This window comes from Eurypyga helias, unplaced genomic scaffold (genome assembly GCF_000690775.1).
Source record: "Eurypyga helias isolate BGI_N326 unplaced genomic scaffold, ASM69077v1 scaffold7621, whole genome shotgun sequence".
NCBI classification, from domain to species: Eukaryota; Metazoa; Chordata; class Aves; order Eurypygiformes; family Eurypygidae; genus Eurypyga; species Eurypyga helias.
In genome coordinates, this window is record NW_010228856.1 from 26099 (window position 1) to 44883 (window position 18785).

Genomic DNA, 18785 nt, shown 5'->3' on the forward strand with positions numbered 1-18785 from the left:
ATTCAGACACTGTTCCAAATTTCTGTTTGTTTGTTTTTTAATTTTTAAGATACCTGGGATCCACTGGCTATTTTGATGACTGTCTGCAGAGATATCAGGCAGAAGAAGCCATCTAGACCCTGCTTTAATTTCAGGAGTAAGAGTGCACGGAAGAGTAAGCCCTGGGAAGCACAGAGATACCATCTGGGCTAGGAAAGGGCAGATTACGCTTCCTTATTTGCTTTTGCCTCCAGCCCCTCTTGAGCTTCAACACAACACACACCACTCACGATGACCAACATGCATCTATACAACCTGTCAGTATTATTTTAAAGTATCAGATCTGCATCCCTTTCTTCCTTACCTATGCTCAAAGTCTTTAGGAAAGACCACCCACGAAAGCAACCCACAAAGGAGACGCGGTATTCAGGAGCACTTTACCTTTGTCAGCAGCATGAAGATAACATCACTGTTATCCTCACTTAGAAAGGCCACAACCTTTTCGTATAATGTCACAAATTCATTGGGAGAGGCAACAGGAGTGAAGTAAGGAGAAAGAAGAGTACAGAGCCTTCGATTCTTCAGGATTGTCTGGAGGAGATGTTTGCACTCTGACTTGGTCCCACTGATGAACACCTGAGGAAATTGGTGATCATGAGAAAAATGGCCTAGTGTGAATCTCTTGAAAAAAAAAAAAAAAAATCTCTTCGAGCTTATTGTTGAAGACAAGCACAACTGTTGACCTTTTAAAAGAGGAAAGTTTTCTCAAAAATGACAGACTATGAGATTAACTTCAACTAAATCCTGCTGTTTCACAAAATATAACGTAAAATAAACACGTTTCCCTAGCATACTTAAGAACAGCGCTTGTGGCCACACATGTTGTATAAAAAAATACCTAGAAATTCAATTTTTCTGATGGGATAGCAAAAGAAAACTAAGCCAGATTTTAGCAGCCCTGACTGATATTAGGAAAAATTTCAACAGAAATAGAGTTATGAAGAGCTTTTCAGCACTTCAGCTGTTAGAGTCGCTTAAGGGCAGCTGCACACGGAAACAAACTGTAAGAGATGAAAACGAATACCTGTAGTCAATGCAGAGGCTAATGCTTTTCTCAGATCACCCACGTAACGTGCTCCCCGTGGCAAACATTACCACCAACAACAAGCACTTATGTTCTCTACCTCAAACTTCTAGCTAACTCTCTGCACAAAGCATACGGCAAGGCTGTGGAAGAGAGGTGTCTAAATACAGAGGTTCACAGGATACACATCAGCGAGAAAGTGATCAGTAACAGCAACATACCTGCCAAAACTCTTTTACACACTGGAGTAGCCAAATATTAGTTACCTGCTCCAAAATCCAGCCTACCTTAGCATTTAACCAACACAGCATTTACTAGCACTAAGCAGGCATCTCAGAGCAACAATTTCCTCTATATGCAAGCCTAAATTCTCCTAAAGACCGTGTATATTTATGCAATTAGTTGAAATGAAAATCGGATAGAAGCTTAGAAGTTAGTTTTCAGGTTTCTGAATGTTTTAGATTCCCTATATCAGAAGGCAAATTGAATAAGCATCAGGCATCCAAAAATCAGAGAATTAAACTCACTTGGCCTAGAATCTCAATGCAGGATGTGAAGAACTGCCTTGTTGGAGGACTGCGTTGAGTTTGATCACACACATATTCCACTAGTGTGAAAAACAAACTAATTCCAACCTTCTTAATTGCAGGCATAGCCTGCACCCTGTAGATATTTATTAAGGCCCTGAAAAAAAAAAAAAAGAAAGGCAGATTAGGTTTACATGTGGAAAATAAACTGCGACAATAAAAGAAAGGTTTCTTGCCAATATACAGCCCTGAGATAGGTTTTACTAGCTTATGTGATCATCAGGCATGGGTTCACAGAGTCACCACATGGCTGAGGTTGGGAGGGACCTCTACAGAGTATCTGGACCACCGCCTCTGCTCAAGCAGGGCCACCTACAGGTAGTTGTCCAAGACTATGTCTGCATGGCTTTTGAGTATCTCCAAGGGTGGAGACTCCACAACCCTTCTGGGCAGCATGTGTCACCCCTCACGGTAAGAAAGTGTTTTCCTGATGCTGAGGGGGGACCTCCTGTATCTCAGGTTGTGTCCACTGCCTCTTGTACTGTCACTGGGCACCCCTGGAAAGAGCCTGGCTCCATCTTTTTTGCACCTTTCCTTCAAGTATTTCCATACACTGAAGAGAACAGCCTGAGCCTTCTCATAGCCAGGCTGAACAGTCACGGATTTAGCTCAAATAAGTTGGCTGCCTGAAATGGGTACCTTCAAACCTTAGAAAGTCTCCATAATCAGTCAGAAATTGATCATCAAAATATTTTTCACAGCATAGTTACAACAGATTATTTCTCCCTCAAATCATGTGCTTGTCATGTTCTTAAGTCATCTCAACTTGTACTGCCATAAAATTTACCTTGGTTTACTTAACAGGCTCAGCAATGTAAGAATTACACCAGAATCAGTCTTTCCTTGTGTACTGCCACGTAAATATTTTCGTGAGCTCAAACCCCGTCTTCGCTGCATCTGAATTAAAATATCTGAAGAACACGCAATTCCTCAGATGTAATCCCCAAGAACCAGCTCATCCACAGATTTTTTCAGATTGATGATCAAGAATCAATGTGTAAAAAGCATAAACAAATACTTTTTACTTGTACACTGAGTACACTCTGTAGGAAACCAACTACATTAAAAGAATCCCTGCAGAAATCTAGAAGATTGAGAAGAATAATGTTGGAAAAATTGACCTCTGGGATGAACTCTAAAAGGTCTTCAAGAGGAAGAGGGACTAATCCATTTACTCACACACACCCCACCCCCAAGAAAAGTGGTATTATATAGTCCTCTTCCACTGTATGATTTTGTTTCACATATTGAAAAGCTACTTCAAATCATGACTCTCTGTTAAAGGATGCTGTCCTGCAGTGTGACAAGGAGAAACCTACAGAGAGATATTAAAAACATGTGGTTTAGCCTATGGCTGAAACAGCTGTGATGAAAGTTTGTCACTTCCTAAAGTTTAAGAAAACATCCTTGCCATCATGCAACGTGCTTTTGCAGGGTTAGAAGGGCTATTCTAATACATGGTACAGTAAATTTCTGTAGGAAACAATCCCGTGTGCTGTGTTGAGGCTGAATGACCTTCTGATAACACAGAGTTATTCCTGCAGAGGTCTGTGTCACAAACATGCAGTCTCAGGATCCCATCTCTGCTGCTGAGCCAAGCTGATAAGCGCACTACAAAAACCGGTTTCCGCATTTTAAGTCTAACACACAGAAAAAGAAATGCAAAACATCACTACCTAAAACAGTGTCTGAACAACCTACGTTATAAAGTTTTCCACATGTACTGCTGCTTCCACAACACCCGGAGAGGGTGGCTTCATAGCTTCCGCCTGCAGTTGTCTCACTTCTTTACGCAAAGCACGAAGCTGCTGGCTCACTGCTTCATTTTTATGTTTCCCTTCAAACTAAATGACAAAAAGACACATTCATTTCAGAGTATTTTTTGCTAAAACTCTTCGACGTTGCACCTATTTGTAAAAATGAAGCAGAGCCCAGTAACAAAACCCTGGGTATAGATGGTTTTGCTCTGAGAGCTCTGACCAGATTTAGTACATCGTGCACAAGCACACACCCTTGGTCATGCTCCTATGTCACCACCACACACTAATACAGTCTGTGTCCTTTATGTAAGACTTTCAATCCACAGAGACTGAATTTAGAAGGGTTCCAGACATTCATATACCAAGCAACACGGGAATATTTCTTTGCACATTTTCATGCTTCTATTCCTATCAGTGAGCATATTCCTGCATTCAGACGTTGGGAAGAAGTTTAGAAAGGATGCTGTGAACAAAACAAACTTTATGCAACAACTTATTCTTCAGGTGTTGATCAGCATCTCCTTTTGAGCACTAGGTATGAGGTATTTCAGGTAACTATTATGCGTATATGGATTTATTTGGTCAACTGCTACCATTCCTATAAGCATTCAGTCGTTCCACTTTCATTACCCACGTCCAACAGCCCCAAAGCAGAAGTGATGCCACGTCTCTAACCTGGATGGTTACAAGAGCTGCTCCCTGACAGCCTTTATTTGACGTCCCCCGGCACTCCAAATGGAGGGTGATCTGCTCTTCCCGATTGACATACAGCTTAGGTATTGTGTCCAATATTTCACTATTAAGACCAACATGTTGAGATTCCCAGAGAGCTGCAGTTCTGAAAAGCATTTATATTAATAAAGTTACCAAAATCTTTATTGAAAACAGTAACACTAAGAATTTATAAGCAAGAGATCAGACTTCAATTTAATGCGCTGTACAAAGACTTGTGACACTTTCCTAGAAAACATAGAAGGTTATTGAATGAAATTGAGTTAAAATTTCAAAGTAATAAATAAGTTCATAAGAACAAAACTACTCAAGTCTGCATGAGTTATTTTTAATTATTCTACATGACAATCTGTAAGGAAATTCAATAGATCACTTTCTGTAGGAAATACAGTTTTCCACCATACTAAAGAAGCCTGATTCTGGGATGATTCAGTCAACACAAAAAGCTCACCTAAAATTGCTGCTGGAATTGTTTAGACACATCCTTTCTTGAGCTTAGCAAGCTTTGGTTTGGTTTATAATACTGTTCTTAAGTGACTACAACGGGTGAGAAAAGCTGTTGATTCATCAGTTGTGTCTGAAACATAATTCAGCTGGATTCTCTTAGTAGGAATATTAAAAACAGAAAGTCTTTCACTCGCAAAGCTAATAGTCCCAGAAATCAGACTTCTCTTGGGGGTTCCAATGCCTCACACTGCAGTTACAACACTGGTGCAAAAGGGTTAACTTATTGTCAACAAATCCAGCCTAAAGGGAGACCTTCTTCTAAGAAGTCTAACAAATGAGAAAAGACACTGCAGAAGTTAGGTATCAGCTGACGTAATCTCAGACACTAGATAAGACTACACAAGTCTTAGCCAAGAAAACAAACCCATAACCGGGACAAGCAGAAGTCAAGTACTGGACAGTACTGCGGCAGACCCACAAATGAGGCACCTGAGGACACTGCTAGACAGAGTGAGGCAGAAGGAAAACAGCTACGTCTTACTTGGCATGTCGCTGCAAGATGTTAAGGTCCACGCATATGAGCTGAACTGCTTCATTCTGACTTACTAGACTGGAAGAGGAAATAACTGGCACAGGAGCTTTCATAGTCTGGAGCAGAAGAGGTGGCTTAGGAGTATCAAAATTCTTCAAGTTGTTCATTATCCTCTCTTTGGCTAGAAATGAAAACAGAAGCAACTTTTGGCAATAAGAAATTAGAAGAAATTGAATAAAAACACTACGTCATTCTCAGTTTTTTTGCATAAAACATTTTGAGCAGCAGACATATTTCTCAGGATTTCTCCCTTGAGACAGAAAATCACTTAACTGATCTTCCTATTTTTGTTGACAAAGTTTATTTCACACAGCTAATTTTCATGACCAGCTCCCTCACATCAAGATCCAAGGACCCACTGCTTTCCTTGTTTCCCTCAGCCACTCCTACCTTCTACCCTTCGAATTCTCCTCTTACTGCCCTTTTTATTCTCCTCATCGGACAGAAGCTCCCAGACCCAGCCTGCTAAGCCAAATTCATCATCTCCCTACAACTCACCCTCATCTCTAGCGCTGTCAGCTCCAATTCCTCCCCAAAACACAGCCTCTCTCCAGGTCAGCTCTCTCCTCCTGCTGATTCCCACTCAGTTCCTTTGCCCAAACAGTGCCAGTCGACCTATGAAACTATCCCAGTTTCATTCTATTCCTTCCCTCCCTTTTGTTAATCAGCCCTCCCCAAAATCTAATCTCACCATATTCTTAATACACCTACCTATTAATACCTATTAATACCTACCTATTAATACCTTAATACACCTACACCTATTATCCTCTTGTGTGCTAGAACAACCCTTTCACCATGACAAAATTCCAGGGCAACATCAAAGAAAGACATTGGCAACAACAGAGACAACCTTTCTGTTTTCAGTTACAGTGGGTTTTGCCTTTGCTTGCAGCTGTCTCTATCTAAACTTCAGCACAATTCAGCCTCTCTGGAACATGCTCTGTGTGGAGTAATCCTTAGGGAGTTCACCCACAAAGCTCTACATATAACATGAGCTGCCGTTCTGTGATGTGGCAAACTCTGAGCCAAAAACATTCCTGTCAGCCTCTCACATGAGCATCTTTGCGTGAACACCATGAAAACTTCAGGCAAAATTAATTACCATAGAGAACAAATTATTAACATCTTTATTCACAGACATAATTATGTTCCTAAAGAAACCAGGGCTTCAACATCCTAATAATTCTTTCTGGCACAGTTTCTTTAACAATATTCTTCTCTCTTACCTGAAAAAGGGTCGGTAAAATCTGTTGGTGGTGCAAAAACACCGCTTGTATGAGACTCAAACTGAACCTGCAGCCAAAGCTTTAAACCTTCGTGAAACTCATGGTGTAGGAGTTCAACGTTAACATACTCCATCCACAAATCCTACAGCACAACAGAATTAAATTAGCATTTCTCTTTTGGTCAGTACCATACACTGTGCGTCCATCCCAGTAGCTTGGCAAAATAAGTACTAATAAAAACAGACTCTGAAGTTTTAGGTTATAAGAAAATTACTACTGGCGGGGGGGCAGGGAGATCTATACTGAAGAAAATAGCTGCAGAATTTTTACCATATATACAGATAAGCCATTGAAAAGCATTTGTGACACTCAGAGAAGAAATCTGACAAGCCCACACAGGATAATTTCTAAAAAATAAGAGAAAAAGGGCACAGATTATTAAAACTCTGTTCCTAAAACAGGAACACAGATGAAACCAAGATACTCTAAAACATCATGGCATGATTAACTGAAATCAGACCAAAGCAGGCTGCATTTCCAGTAATCACATACACTGGAAGAGTGAAAACAAAGCAGTCATGAGGAAATGCCCTTCCAAAATCTCCTCTCTCATAGGTCTTTTTTAAGGCTGACTGGACGGAATAATAAACACTTCCCACTCGCTGACTTACATGTGACTTACACCTGACTTACTACAGACCACCAACACGAGCAGATTTTGTCTGGCAGTCTTTTATCATTTAAAATTCCAACTTCAATAATTCTTCAATATTACCTTAAAACACAAGAACAATTACAGAACAGTACAGAGTTAGGACCATGTTGTCACTAAGCTATGCAAGAAATCTACTCATGAGCCCTCAGATATAAAGGAAGACAGTTCAGGATAGCACAGGATTTTTAGGGAAGAAGTGAATTTTGGATCCCAGACTGGCAATGTCCTTAGCACTTCACCTGTTGATTCTGCATAACTTTTGCAAGTCTGTGTGTATCGTATTTCTTCGGTAAAGAAGGAATGTATATCTCCCCTTTCTGGAAACTCTCTTCTTCCAACCACAAAACAAACACATTGCAAAGCCTGAGAAGAAAAACAAAACAAACAAAAATCAATGTGGACTTTAATTGTATGTATAGCAGGTATTACACAGCAATCTGCTTCTGGGGTTTAGAATTAGGGCAAGAAATCATGCTACAAGATGACACAACTCAAAACGTAGATCTTTCAGATGCTTTGTGGCTAGCTTACTGTCAGTTCAAAGACCAGCAGTAGAAAGCAGCTGTTTAGAAAAATACAAAGGGCAGTAACTAAAATTATTATTAACAGGTCAAATTTTGAAAAGAAAAACATGACCCAGGACTGGAAGTGTCACTTGGGTCACAGAATCATCTTGACAACCCCATCCAAAAAAACAATGATGAAAAAAGGATTACGTCTGGGCAAGTTCAGGTTCTCACCCCATGACTTCTCTAGAAGCTCACACCGGAGTCACATCTTTTAATTTCTTGGCAGACTCTAAATCATGCCTGGTTTATTCTCATTTCCTCCTCTGTCAACACTATAATTTAACATAAATAGACATTTTTCTTCAACTGGCATCACTCTACTGAGGGATACCCTTTTATAATCATATCATCCAAGCTTTCCTGATTAAATACAAGGGAGAATGAGAAAACCATTAAATCTCTGCATTGTGGCATTAAGTATCACAGCAAACTCCTGTTTTCTGTATCAGTGTTACTGGTGAAAAACATGGAAGTAGTCGAGTTCCAACACCCAGCTCTGATGAACTCTACCAATGTTTTCCCTCCTGTCTAGGTGGTCTTACGCTTCTGAGTGTAGGATTTACTTGGCTGTGGAGCAGTCTGGTGTTACACTGGAGTGGGGAACTCCTTTGAAATGAAAGACTGAAAATTTTCAGTGAGCACCTCTGAATTACTTTTCACAAATGACCAAAGAGGATTTACGATCTCCCTTGTTTGACTGTGAAGTAGACAGATTGCTGAGGGAGAAGCACGTAAAAGAAGCTCAGCTCCCATATTCCTAAACCCCCTGACAAGGGACTCTTTCCAAATAATCCTTTCAACTGGTTTCTGAGAATATTCAGATTCTGCAATACTGCAAATATTTCTTCAGGCATACTTCTTAGACCAAAAGCCTCTGTGTAACAGAACCATGGACTCCTGAACAGCACAGCTACGGTTTCAGGGTGCTTGAGATAAGTAGCATTTAGAAGCTACCAGCCCTTACAAAAGTGAGCATCCACCAGCCGAGCTGCAGTAAGCAACCATGCCCATCTCCTCAGCCTATTCCAACGCCAGACCACGGTCTTGTGCTAAGGTTTTGGTCAAGCAGACAGATCACTTTGCAGCTGGCACAGAACACACACCTGTCACAGCTCAACTTGAGCATGCTAACTGGGTAAACTGCAATAAATGAATCACATACTGAAGTCCCCAATAAATTCACCAATGAAATAGTCAGTCAGACATAAATTTAGGCCCCGGTCTGTGACAAACAGATGTACACACCCAAAGTAGCATTCTACATTTATACATAGTGATGTACATAATGGTAGCAGATATGCCTAAACAATAAGTATTTCACCAGCAGGGGGGGGATACCATTAATTAAAAAGCAAAGCTCTCCCCTAAGGGGACCAACAACTCATCAACAATGTTTTATTTTTATAGAATCATAGATTCAAGGAATCATAGAACGGTTTGGGTTGGAAGGGACCTTAAAGATCATCCAGTTCCAAACATCCAGTTCCAGACCCCAAACCTGGCATCCATTCACACGGGCTGCCAGATGAGGTGACAGCATTTCCACTGAGTGGTAGCGAAGAAGCCTTGGACAGATGTCCCCTGACTTTGGCTGAGTCCTGTTTGTGTTGTAGCATCTCAACACGAACCAATCAATGTTATATTTGTTTTCTCCCATAAAAAGTTAAACCCCAGAAAATGTCATATATTGAGTGTGTGTCATGGTTTACCTCTGGCCATCAAAATACCATGAAGCTGCCCTCACACCATGGAATCACAGAATGGTTTGGGTTGTAAGGGCCCTTAAAGACCATCCAGTTCCAACCCCCCTGCCATGGGCAGGGACACCTTCCACTAGACCAGGTTGCTCCAAGCCTCATCCAGCCTGGCCTTGGACACTTCCAGAGATGGGGCATCCACAACATCTCTGGGCAATCTGTTTCTGTGCTTCACCACCCTCTCCATGAAGAATTTCTTCCTGATATCTAATCTAAACCTCTCCACTTTCAATTTAAACCTGTTACCCCTTGTCCTGTCACTACAGGTCCTTGTAAAAAGTCCCCTCCCAGCTTCCTTGTAGGCCCGATTTTAGTAGTAAAATCAGCTCCCTCTCAAACAAACCAAGTTTTACCAACAAAGAAACAGATTTGACAACAACTATGCATATAAGGAGCGCCTGCGATACGTCTGGGTCAGCCAAGTGTCACATCTCACTTCCCACAGCTAAGATTGTGCTCTAGTCATCGCGCAGTTGGATTGACTAAGATTGAGCTGGAAAGCTTTGTTTACCTGACAAGTTCCTTATGCAGTTCTGGTGAAGTCAAGTAACTTGGTGAGCAGCTTGCCTTATACTGTGATCCGTCACCACACTCCGTGGGGCTCTCCACTTTTACTGCTTTACTGGCCGCGTGGTGGAAGTCTGCAACCTCTATTAAGCGCTGCTTCATTTCGTTTAGTAAGTTAACATGAGCTGCACTCTGGAAAAAACGTCTTCCAATACAGCCATCTACAGGTAATCTAAAAAAAACCAAGAAAGAACAACGAAGGCCTGTTGCAAGTGTCAAACAGCATCTCTGCAAATAAACTGACTCATCAGAGAAGTTGCTGGCACCCACTGCTTTCAGGTGCAGACTTAAGGGTGAGGCACTGAATCCCTCTTGCAGTACAAACCTACTAGCGCTTGCTCATCTGTTACGGCCCTCATGGTCAGACTCACCCAAACTGTGGTCCTGGTCGGTGAAGGTAAAGGAGGAAGAATTTCTGCCAGATCAGTGGCATGAGAGGATGATCAGCTGGGGTAGAAAGGGCCTGGTGAGCCCAGCGGTAAACCATGAGCCTCTGAAGCGAAGGTACGATGGGCAGCTTCAGCTGGGTCTGTGCTTTCTGCAAAAAGAACAATTTTCAGACAAGTGTTCTACTGCAATTCCCTGTAACAGGCTGTCACAGCTTAACCCAAAAGACTAACAAAGCGTGAAAACCCAGCAATTACCAAAAAGAAAGCTTTGGAAACATCTACACATCTAGTACAGGTCTTGGAGGAAGAGCTGCCCAGCACATGCTTGCGCTGGAGAGCTGTGCTACATGTCTGATGTTTAAAAAAAGACTGGCACTGACAGAGAGGCTAGTGTGATGCAAGGCCAACATATGGGCCACTGGTGTTAACTAGTGATTACTGTTTTTTCCTCACAGAGGTAGATGTTCCTGGTCAAGGCTTCTGTAAGACCAATGCCATTAGAGAACACAGCGGCAGCAGTGAGGCATGCTCCCAACTGTTCCAACCCGTAAAAATAAGTCTTAAGCCACATGAGGACACAGAATCCTACCACTTTTTCCAGACTACATTCCATACAGCTCTATTGAAAATCTAAAATGTAAAGTAAAACTAATGTGAAGAAAGAATACAGAAGAAAAAAACCAGCTTTTTCTTTTGGCAAAACCAGGAAAAAGGCAATGCAACATAGGAGCAGCAGCACAGAACACTGCTTCACGAACCCACTAAATCATTAAGAAGTCACACATCAAGCTCCCATGGACTGTGTCGGAAGTAGGGGAACAGGAAGCTTTCCCAAGTTCCCACGTCTTGGTACAGACCCTGGCACTACCTCATCACCCACACTAGGTCTCAGGAACCCTCAGCACCCTTTTCCACATACTCGCCACATACTCTCTCACTGGTTTTCGGGTAGGCCAAGACATGAAAAAGCCAAGGGACAAACATTCTCCACAGCAGTCTCCAAGGATGCGAGGTGTACGAGTATGGACAAAGCCAGACCTATTCTGATAGTGCACAGAGAAATAATCTGTTTTCACAGAACTTCTAGACTACCTTGTTCATTAAAACACACTTAACAGTTGAGATGAAGGATGTGGGAAAGGCTACACGTCAAGGGTGGAGAGGTCTGGTTTCCACTTGCTTCATTCCATAATTTCTAAACGAATTGTGGCAAAGAACATGGGAAGTGCTGCAGCATGGCTTAAAGCACACCTGACTAAATGCCTTCTTAAGGGAGAGATCTAACAGTTCTGAAAGTCTTGGAAATTAATTCAGCAAATATAGAGAAAAGTAAAGCCCAGACTTCTACAAAATTCACGTCATGTGAGAAATGCTCTTTGAAATACAGACACATTTTCCCACCTGTAAAATAAGAGTATCTGCACCCCCCATCTCAGTGACATGGAATAAATCCACTGTCGTGAGGCAGTGGGATGACCCAGAAAATCAGGCAAGAGCATTAACTAGCAACTGAAGTTTTCTCTAAATAACAGTACATTAAAAACAGATATTTAGATGGTAGTTTTTAAATGTTCAACTCAAAATGTAAAGGAAAACTTCCCAGAGGTAATTTTTGTTCCTGGAAAGACACATAAAGTATTAGTTACGCTTTTATCCTTGTAAGGAATAGCACATAAGATAAAAACTAAGCAACACAGGAGAACACTTTTCTCCAGTAGTTCTGTGTAATAAAAGCAGATGAACAGTTATCTCACCTTCAAAGCTTGATCAGGAGTTAAAGCATTAATAATCAACTCCCTCTCCACAATACTGCGAAGCTGTGAATCTTCTTCAAATATTGACTCCATATTTAACACCATCCATGAGAACCAGACCTGTAAGCACAGTTTAAACAAACATTGATAATAAACTGGCAGGGGTAGAATCAGAAAGCTTGCTGTTTTCATGAGGAATGTGTCCTTGCGAGCTTCTCACTACAAAGCTGCAAAAACAGTATCATACCTCAACAAGACAACTCAGAACCAGTTTCCTCCTTATCTACATTCAAACATCCTCTTTGTATTCTATACAATCTTGGGAAAGAAGGGGGAAACCAAAGACAGATGACATAACTATCCAGAGAGTTCTGTAGCAAACAACCTACTCACACCCTGTAGAATAATCCCACCTGCATTACATATCTCCACTTGAGGCACTGCAAGCTTTTTTGCCTTTTTGCTCAAATGAGAAACTTGCTTAAGCAGAGAGAAAGCACGTTCAAAATATTTACCAGAAAAAGACTGATCTAATAGAAGAGTCAGGCTCTACATATTTCCTCTTGTTAAATATACTGAGAACTGAAAATCAAGAGAACATTTTACTAATAAATCCTATTATATAAATTCTTGGACACAGAAACTTTCTCTGTGCAAAATGTCCATATTCCCTTTAGGGTAATAAACTCACAGCATTCTCTTAAGCTAAATTAGGATTTTATCACAGGAAAACTCACAAACACAGGGATAGGAAGAAAAAGGAAGGAAGAGAAAAATCTGCAAAAACCTGCAAAAGCAGAAAAAACCCACCCTAAACACCTGTATATTGCTTATCCCAGGGTTGTTCATACAACCATCATGCCACTTACCTGAGAGGAATTGGCATTGCCCTCAACAAAGGAAGGTGTCACATTGCCTGCCATGATCCAGCTAACAAGCGAAGACAGGAGACCTTTGTCACAATGGTAGCCCAAAGCATTCTGCACAGAAACAGAAAACATTTGGGGTTTTCTTCTAAGCAGCCTGACAGATTATTTCCAAGCTACAGGTATGTCACTCTGCCTTCATCCAGGTCCCTTTCTGCCTCACCTTGCTACCTCGAACCTTAGCTCAACCAGCTACCACTGAGAAACCTGCCTGCACTTTATTTCTTTCTCACTGAAAGGAATGTGCTATAGTGGCAGCGTCTGTTTTTTTCAAGAGAGGATGCTCTATTTCTGTTCTAAATCCACTATCAAACATTTGAAATGCAAAGACCACAGGCTAACACACTATGATAGAACTCATGAATGAGACCTGTGCTCCAAATAGCTTTTAATGGCAGGGGGGTTGGAACTAGATGATCTTTAAGGTCCCTTCCAACCCTAACCATTCTATGATTCTATGATTCTATGACTTTAATTCTTCTTATTATTCAAGAATCAGATATTTCATTTATCTTGACCTACTCAGAAACTGATTAGCATAACCCCATTGTCACTCATCATCATGACTGTTCTTGTTACATCTCAGGAATATACATTTACATTAAAATGAGAACGAGCAATACGTGAACTGACCACCCACTCAACAGCTACGTCGTTATACCACACCCAATTACCTTGTGTTGTTGGTAAAGCAGCTTTTGTACGCAGTCCTCCTGACTGTACCGGAAAGCAGCTTTACATAAGTCATCCAGCAGGAACAGCGTTGCCTGGTCCCTGTGCCACAGCTGCTGGCTGGTCAGGACCTGAACCCAGAACTCTAGCACTGCAGCTGGCCCCACTCCATTTGGCCGGTCACTTATAAAAATGTGAGTCTGCCAAATTAAAGGGTAAAGTTATTCAGGAGTTTGCAGCTTCAATTAATGGATAAGAATTTATTGAAGAAGTGTTTCACCAGCATAACGCTGCGGGTCTATCCTTAAAATAAACCATTTATGATGATTCTTTACGTAAAAACAGCATTGTCATCTCTAACCTCCGAAGGAGATTCTGCAGCCTGGAGAGCTCAGCATCTTGTGCAACCAGCAAGAACAGATGCAAAAGCCATAAGCGGGACCCCCGTGATCAGCAGGCATAAACAGCACCTACTTCTGGTATGTTTCCCATTACCCCTCTCTAGCGTTAGCGGACCTTGTTTCATGACCTCTGTGCTCTTCAAAACAAAGAAATACCAGTTTGCTAACACAGGAGCATGTTTTCATTGCACAGCCATAAACCAATGGTCAAAACCAAACCTTTCAAACATTGTATCTGGTGCATTCCTCAACTAACACAAACTCGAAAGCAGTGCTGCGTATTACATTCCCCTTTTTAGACGATTTTGATCTGGTATTAGAAAATTTGTTTTCCAGGAAGTCTGGAAGGCACATATTATTGTCACATCCAGCATCACGTGTGTTGGCAGATTTAGGCAAGTTTAAATGGAGTATTTCAGGAAACCAGACCCAACTGTTTGTCCTTTCTAACTTTAAGCACTAACTCAGTCAAAAAAGCCAACCTGTTTTTAAGAAACTCAAACACACACACACACACACTTTTTTTCACCATTTTCTTACCTGTATCATGCTATTGAGCAGCTTAACATTTTCTCCATAGCTCACTCCTGTCAGGTGCTGTGTTACTTTATGGGTAACCTGCTGGGTCACACCTTGAGGGACTCCACTATCCAGATGAAGGAACAGTTGGACATAAGATAAAAACCTAGGGATTTCAGCAAATGAAATTAATTCTGAAATCTCTCCTACAGCATAATATACAGAAAAGCTATTTCTAGATGATCTAAAACCAGCTCAATAGCACTGGTGACACTCATACATAAGGACTTTGATTCACAACCACGTTGCAGGTTTAATTGCTCCATTTTAACCGTATCGTAGGCACATTATGAGCAGTTCATGGCAGACTGCAATTCCAGGCAGCTCATCAGGACTGAATACAGTTCTTGATCCACATCAGCATCCAAATCTAGTCTGGGAACCTTTTGGGAAACTGCCAGATGGTCCAAGCCAAAAGCACAGCAGGGACCACATTACTAATGTACCAGGAGAGACAGCTGAGGTCCAGCACCTGGGTACACTCCCAGCTGCTCAGCTTACCAGTATGAATACAGGTAAACAGTCCTGCCTGCTCACTCATCTGAAGACAACAGCTACTCAGCTGCCTGAAGACCACTTCTGTGGCACAGCAGCACCGTACACGGGAGGTCGGCAGGAGACACTGCTGTGACTACTTCCTCAACCACTGTCCATGCCAGAAAGTAACAGCAAATGAACCAGAAGTACTTCCCCATCACTTGTGCCGCACCATCACTGGATGCAAAACCCAGAATGAACCCTGATATACTCAACAGGTAACTTCCGTTTTGTTTATCAGTAAATGTATTATGAACATAGAGTGCTTACTGTTCATTCTTCAGGAGATAATACTGGCATGAGTAAAATAAAGGTACAATTTTATCCAGCACATGGACTACTGTTCTCAGGTATCTAGACTGGATGAGTACACCCAAGAGAGGGATCCCCTCAGCGCAGAACTTCTCAACACTGTTAAAATAAAAAAGGAAAAATGCATTGACTACCAGTAGAAAGGGAGACAAGATGTTAATTATTTTTTTGTGAACTGAGATGTAGAGACATTTGTATCTTTACATTTCACCTTTAAAATCCTAAACAGCTAAATCCACAGAGATTTTTCTTCAGTTGCAGGAGTCACTCCATTGCTGACGGATTTTGTACTTCCTGCCCTTCTGGGGGTTTGTCTTCCAAAAACCATGGGAGATGGGGGTCTGCAACCATCAAGTTACAATCAACTCAAAGCTCAGTATTCTTGCATAACCTAGTCAACTAGCTTCCATCTCCAGTCAAAGAAGGAACGGCAGAGGGAGCTACATGTTATCTAGCTTTGACATGTCCTCAGGCTGGATGATGCTTTGGACATCTTACTTCACTACCGACAGATGGAGCTCAGGGGGTCTCCTTACAGTAGGTACTTGGATGGTTACAGGCAGCTGAGATGACTCCTAATCTTCCTGTGCAGAAAGCTCACTAGCAGCAATTAATGTGGTACACTGCTCTGCATCAGGTTTTGCTAACTGATAAGGACTGTACATTAAGGAAAGATGTAAAACATTAATCCTATGTCTACTCACAGGTCATGAAACTGAAATATTGTATTAAATCACCAGCACACAGCACAGTGCTTTGTTTCTTCTGCTCATTAATATACCTGGCCTTGAACTTTTGCCTGTGACAAATATCAGTGTTATTGTTTAGACAGAAGGACGTTGCAAGGCCAGAGTGTTGCAGGGATGGAACACAGAAGTAAAAAGGTTCCTTGTTTTTCATTCCATGCTCAAAGTCATATAAAAATTTCCACTCTCAAACCGGAACACCTTCGTATCGGTCTCAAATTACTCTAGTGCTTCAATGAAACACATATATATGGCATAACCTTAACTTCAAGCAGTGGCTTGGGGAAATGAGAACAGTGCCAAGACAATTTCTCTTTACAGAGTAAAGCAGTATTATATGCAGAAAACAAGTTTGTGAAAATGTTGAATAGAGTAAGAGATAATTAAAGGTATCACAGATTCACGGAAAGTAGACCTAGGAGTGATTAACCTATCTGTGGCTCTGTACCTTAATCAACTAGTACTTTTGATTATGTCCAAAAGCCTTACCTACAAACCAGTTGCAAGCACCGGAAAAGACTGTGCTGGAACACAGTCAGGGCTAGGAGTTCAGCGTCAAGGTTATAAAGCTCTACCATTACGAGCATGAGTGGGTTTTTTTCTCCTCACTATTTTCTGAATGCTCTGCTGAGGCCTGCTAAAAAAAAATTACTGCTAGAACAACCCTTTCAGTAAGTGTGGTTAAAAGTTATTCCTGCACATAGTACTGAAACTGAGAGGTTAGCATGACTGCCATTTCTAACGGCCACTTTGATCTCAACATGTAAAAGAAGAGTATTAGCAAAATAAAAGAAAAGGCGTATTGTTTGAAACTACAGTCCCTGGAAGACTGCTCAATCCCTTTGCCGTCAGAAGTCCTTTGTTCTTTAAACATGCATAAAGATGTAAATAGCCCTCAGTTCATTATTGGGTAGATTGCTCCATCTCTGGGGCCACCCATCAAAGGCAAACACGAAAAAGCATACTTACCTGTGACCTATCGTGGTCATTGCCAGTGCCAGGTAACAGCCGATAGGGATGCCTGCTTTAACAGCCTTCAGCAGGGGGTGAAGCGTGACTGACTCCGTCACATCCAGCACACCCTCAGACACTGGGACGGCAGGCCAGCCATGCTTCAAGGCTATATGGTCATTTCTGTGAAGCTTTAACCTCAAAATCAATCGCCATGCCCACTGATTAAAGGAAGTCTCCGGTGTTTCTCCGTAACGAACAATGCTGGCTAAGTAGGAGACCTGGAACAAAGCAGCAGGAACAGGAATGAGAGGAGGCACAGCCATGCCACAGCACATATGGCATTAGTCTAGGACTTGGGTTAGCTTGGATGAGTTTCCTCTTCCACCACAATACCATGACACAAGATCAGAATAACAGTAGTTTTCCAGACACAACACGTAGCACCCCCAATTCAGTTTATCTAAAATCTCTGCTTCTATGGCCTTGATTTCCACCACCCTCTCCCTTCACCCATCCCTTTTGGTAAAGGCTATCAACCTATGTAGTTTGGCTGAAGTTTTCCACACGACATTAGATTTTATTTTTACTACATAAAACAAACACCACACACAACCTCAGTAATGTTTAAGACTGCTAGTGAAAGGAAAACACAAAAAAAACCATATACAGAAATAACATCTGTCAACAAAATGCCTAAAACGTGGCAGCCTCTGCTTAGAAAGGAGTCTGTAACGTGGACAGGCAGAGCCTGTGTCATGTACATGTGTCCACTACCACGACGACCCTGTCCACATCAGAAGGAATTATAAATCTTTGGGGAAAACTACTGTACATACTCTGACAGACCAGTGTAAATCGCAGAGCTGGGAGTCAATGCAGGTATTTCACCCTCTCCTGGAGGTGTGCAAGTACCCAAGCATTATTTTCTCTCAAATTCCAGTTATAAGCTCATGCAAGTCAGGACAGATTCACCAATACAAGTGGCAACCAAGGCTGAAATCGCCTTAAAAAGAGAACTCATCTAGTTGGCACAAGACCACAAACCTTGATTAAATACTGCAGAGAAGCAAGTCAGAAAAGGGCAGAAACAATAGGGAATATACAAAGTGTGGGAAGACTGTGGAAAATGCACAGGGGAGAAGGGGAGGAGAAAGCACTGTACAAGAAATACTGAGAGAACAAAGCACCATACAATGCTAAAAGCCCTGAATAAAGAGAAGCATCTTGGATTGAATATCCAAAAAAGGGATTTTTAACCTTGATCTTTCTATCCTTCCATTCCCCTTCTGTAACTGGGAGCCATACCTTCCTCAGTGACCAGTGTGCTGTAAAGTCAATGTCAGACATGTTTGTGGGGTGCTGAGGTTACACAGCACTGACTGCTACTGAAAAGCTCCTAAAAACCTTTAAATGAGATAAGACGAAGAGCTGGAGGCACGGGAAGGACGTGTTATGTTCACCAGTAACAGTCAGCAGCCTTTTGTTAAGCAATACTGG

The 18785-nt window shown here is 41.6% G+C and overlaps 1 protein-coding gene across 1 annotated transcript in view; it reads right to left on the reverse strand.

Annotated features, from left to right (window-relative positions):
- EPG5 (ectopic P-granules autophagy protein 5 homolog (C. elegans)) overlaps positions 1-18785 on the reverse strand; it is a gene marked incomplete at its 5' end in the record, with an annotated part of 47237 nt that overhangs the window by 17095 nt on the left and 11357 nt on the right. The window contains 15 exons of the mRNA XM_010160165.1: positions 421-615; positions 1591-1747; positions 3352-3494; positions 4086-4248; positions 5131-5302; positions 6411-6552; positions 7365-7488; positions 9963-10190; positions 10390-10556; positions 12162-12281; positions 13031-13141; positions 13762-13959; positions 14701-14845; positions 15547-15687; positions 17304-17566. Coding sequence (XP_010158467.1) covers positions 421-615; positions 1591-1747; positions 3352-3494; positions 4086-4248; positions 5131-5302; positions 6411-6552; positions 7365-7488; positions 9963-10190; positions 10390-10556; positions 12162-12281; positions 13031-13141; positions 13762-13959; positions 14701-14845; positions 15547-15687; positions 17304-17566 — 2469 coding nt within the window. The remainder of the gene's footprint in view (positions 1-420; positions 616-1590; positions 1748-3351; positions 3495-4085; positions 4249-5130; positions 5303-6410; positions 6553-7364; positions 7489-9962; positions 10191-10389; positions 10557-12161; positions 12282-13030; positions 13142-13761; positions 13960-14700; positions 14846-15546; positions 15688-17303; positions 17567-18785) is intronic.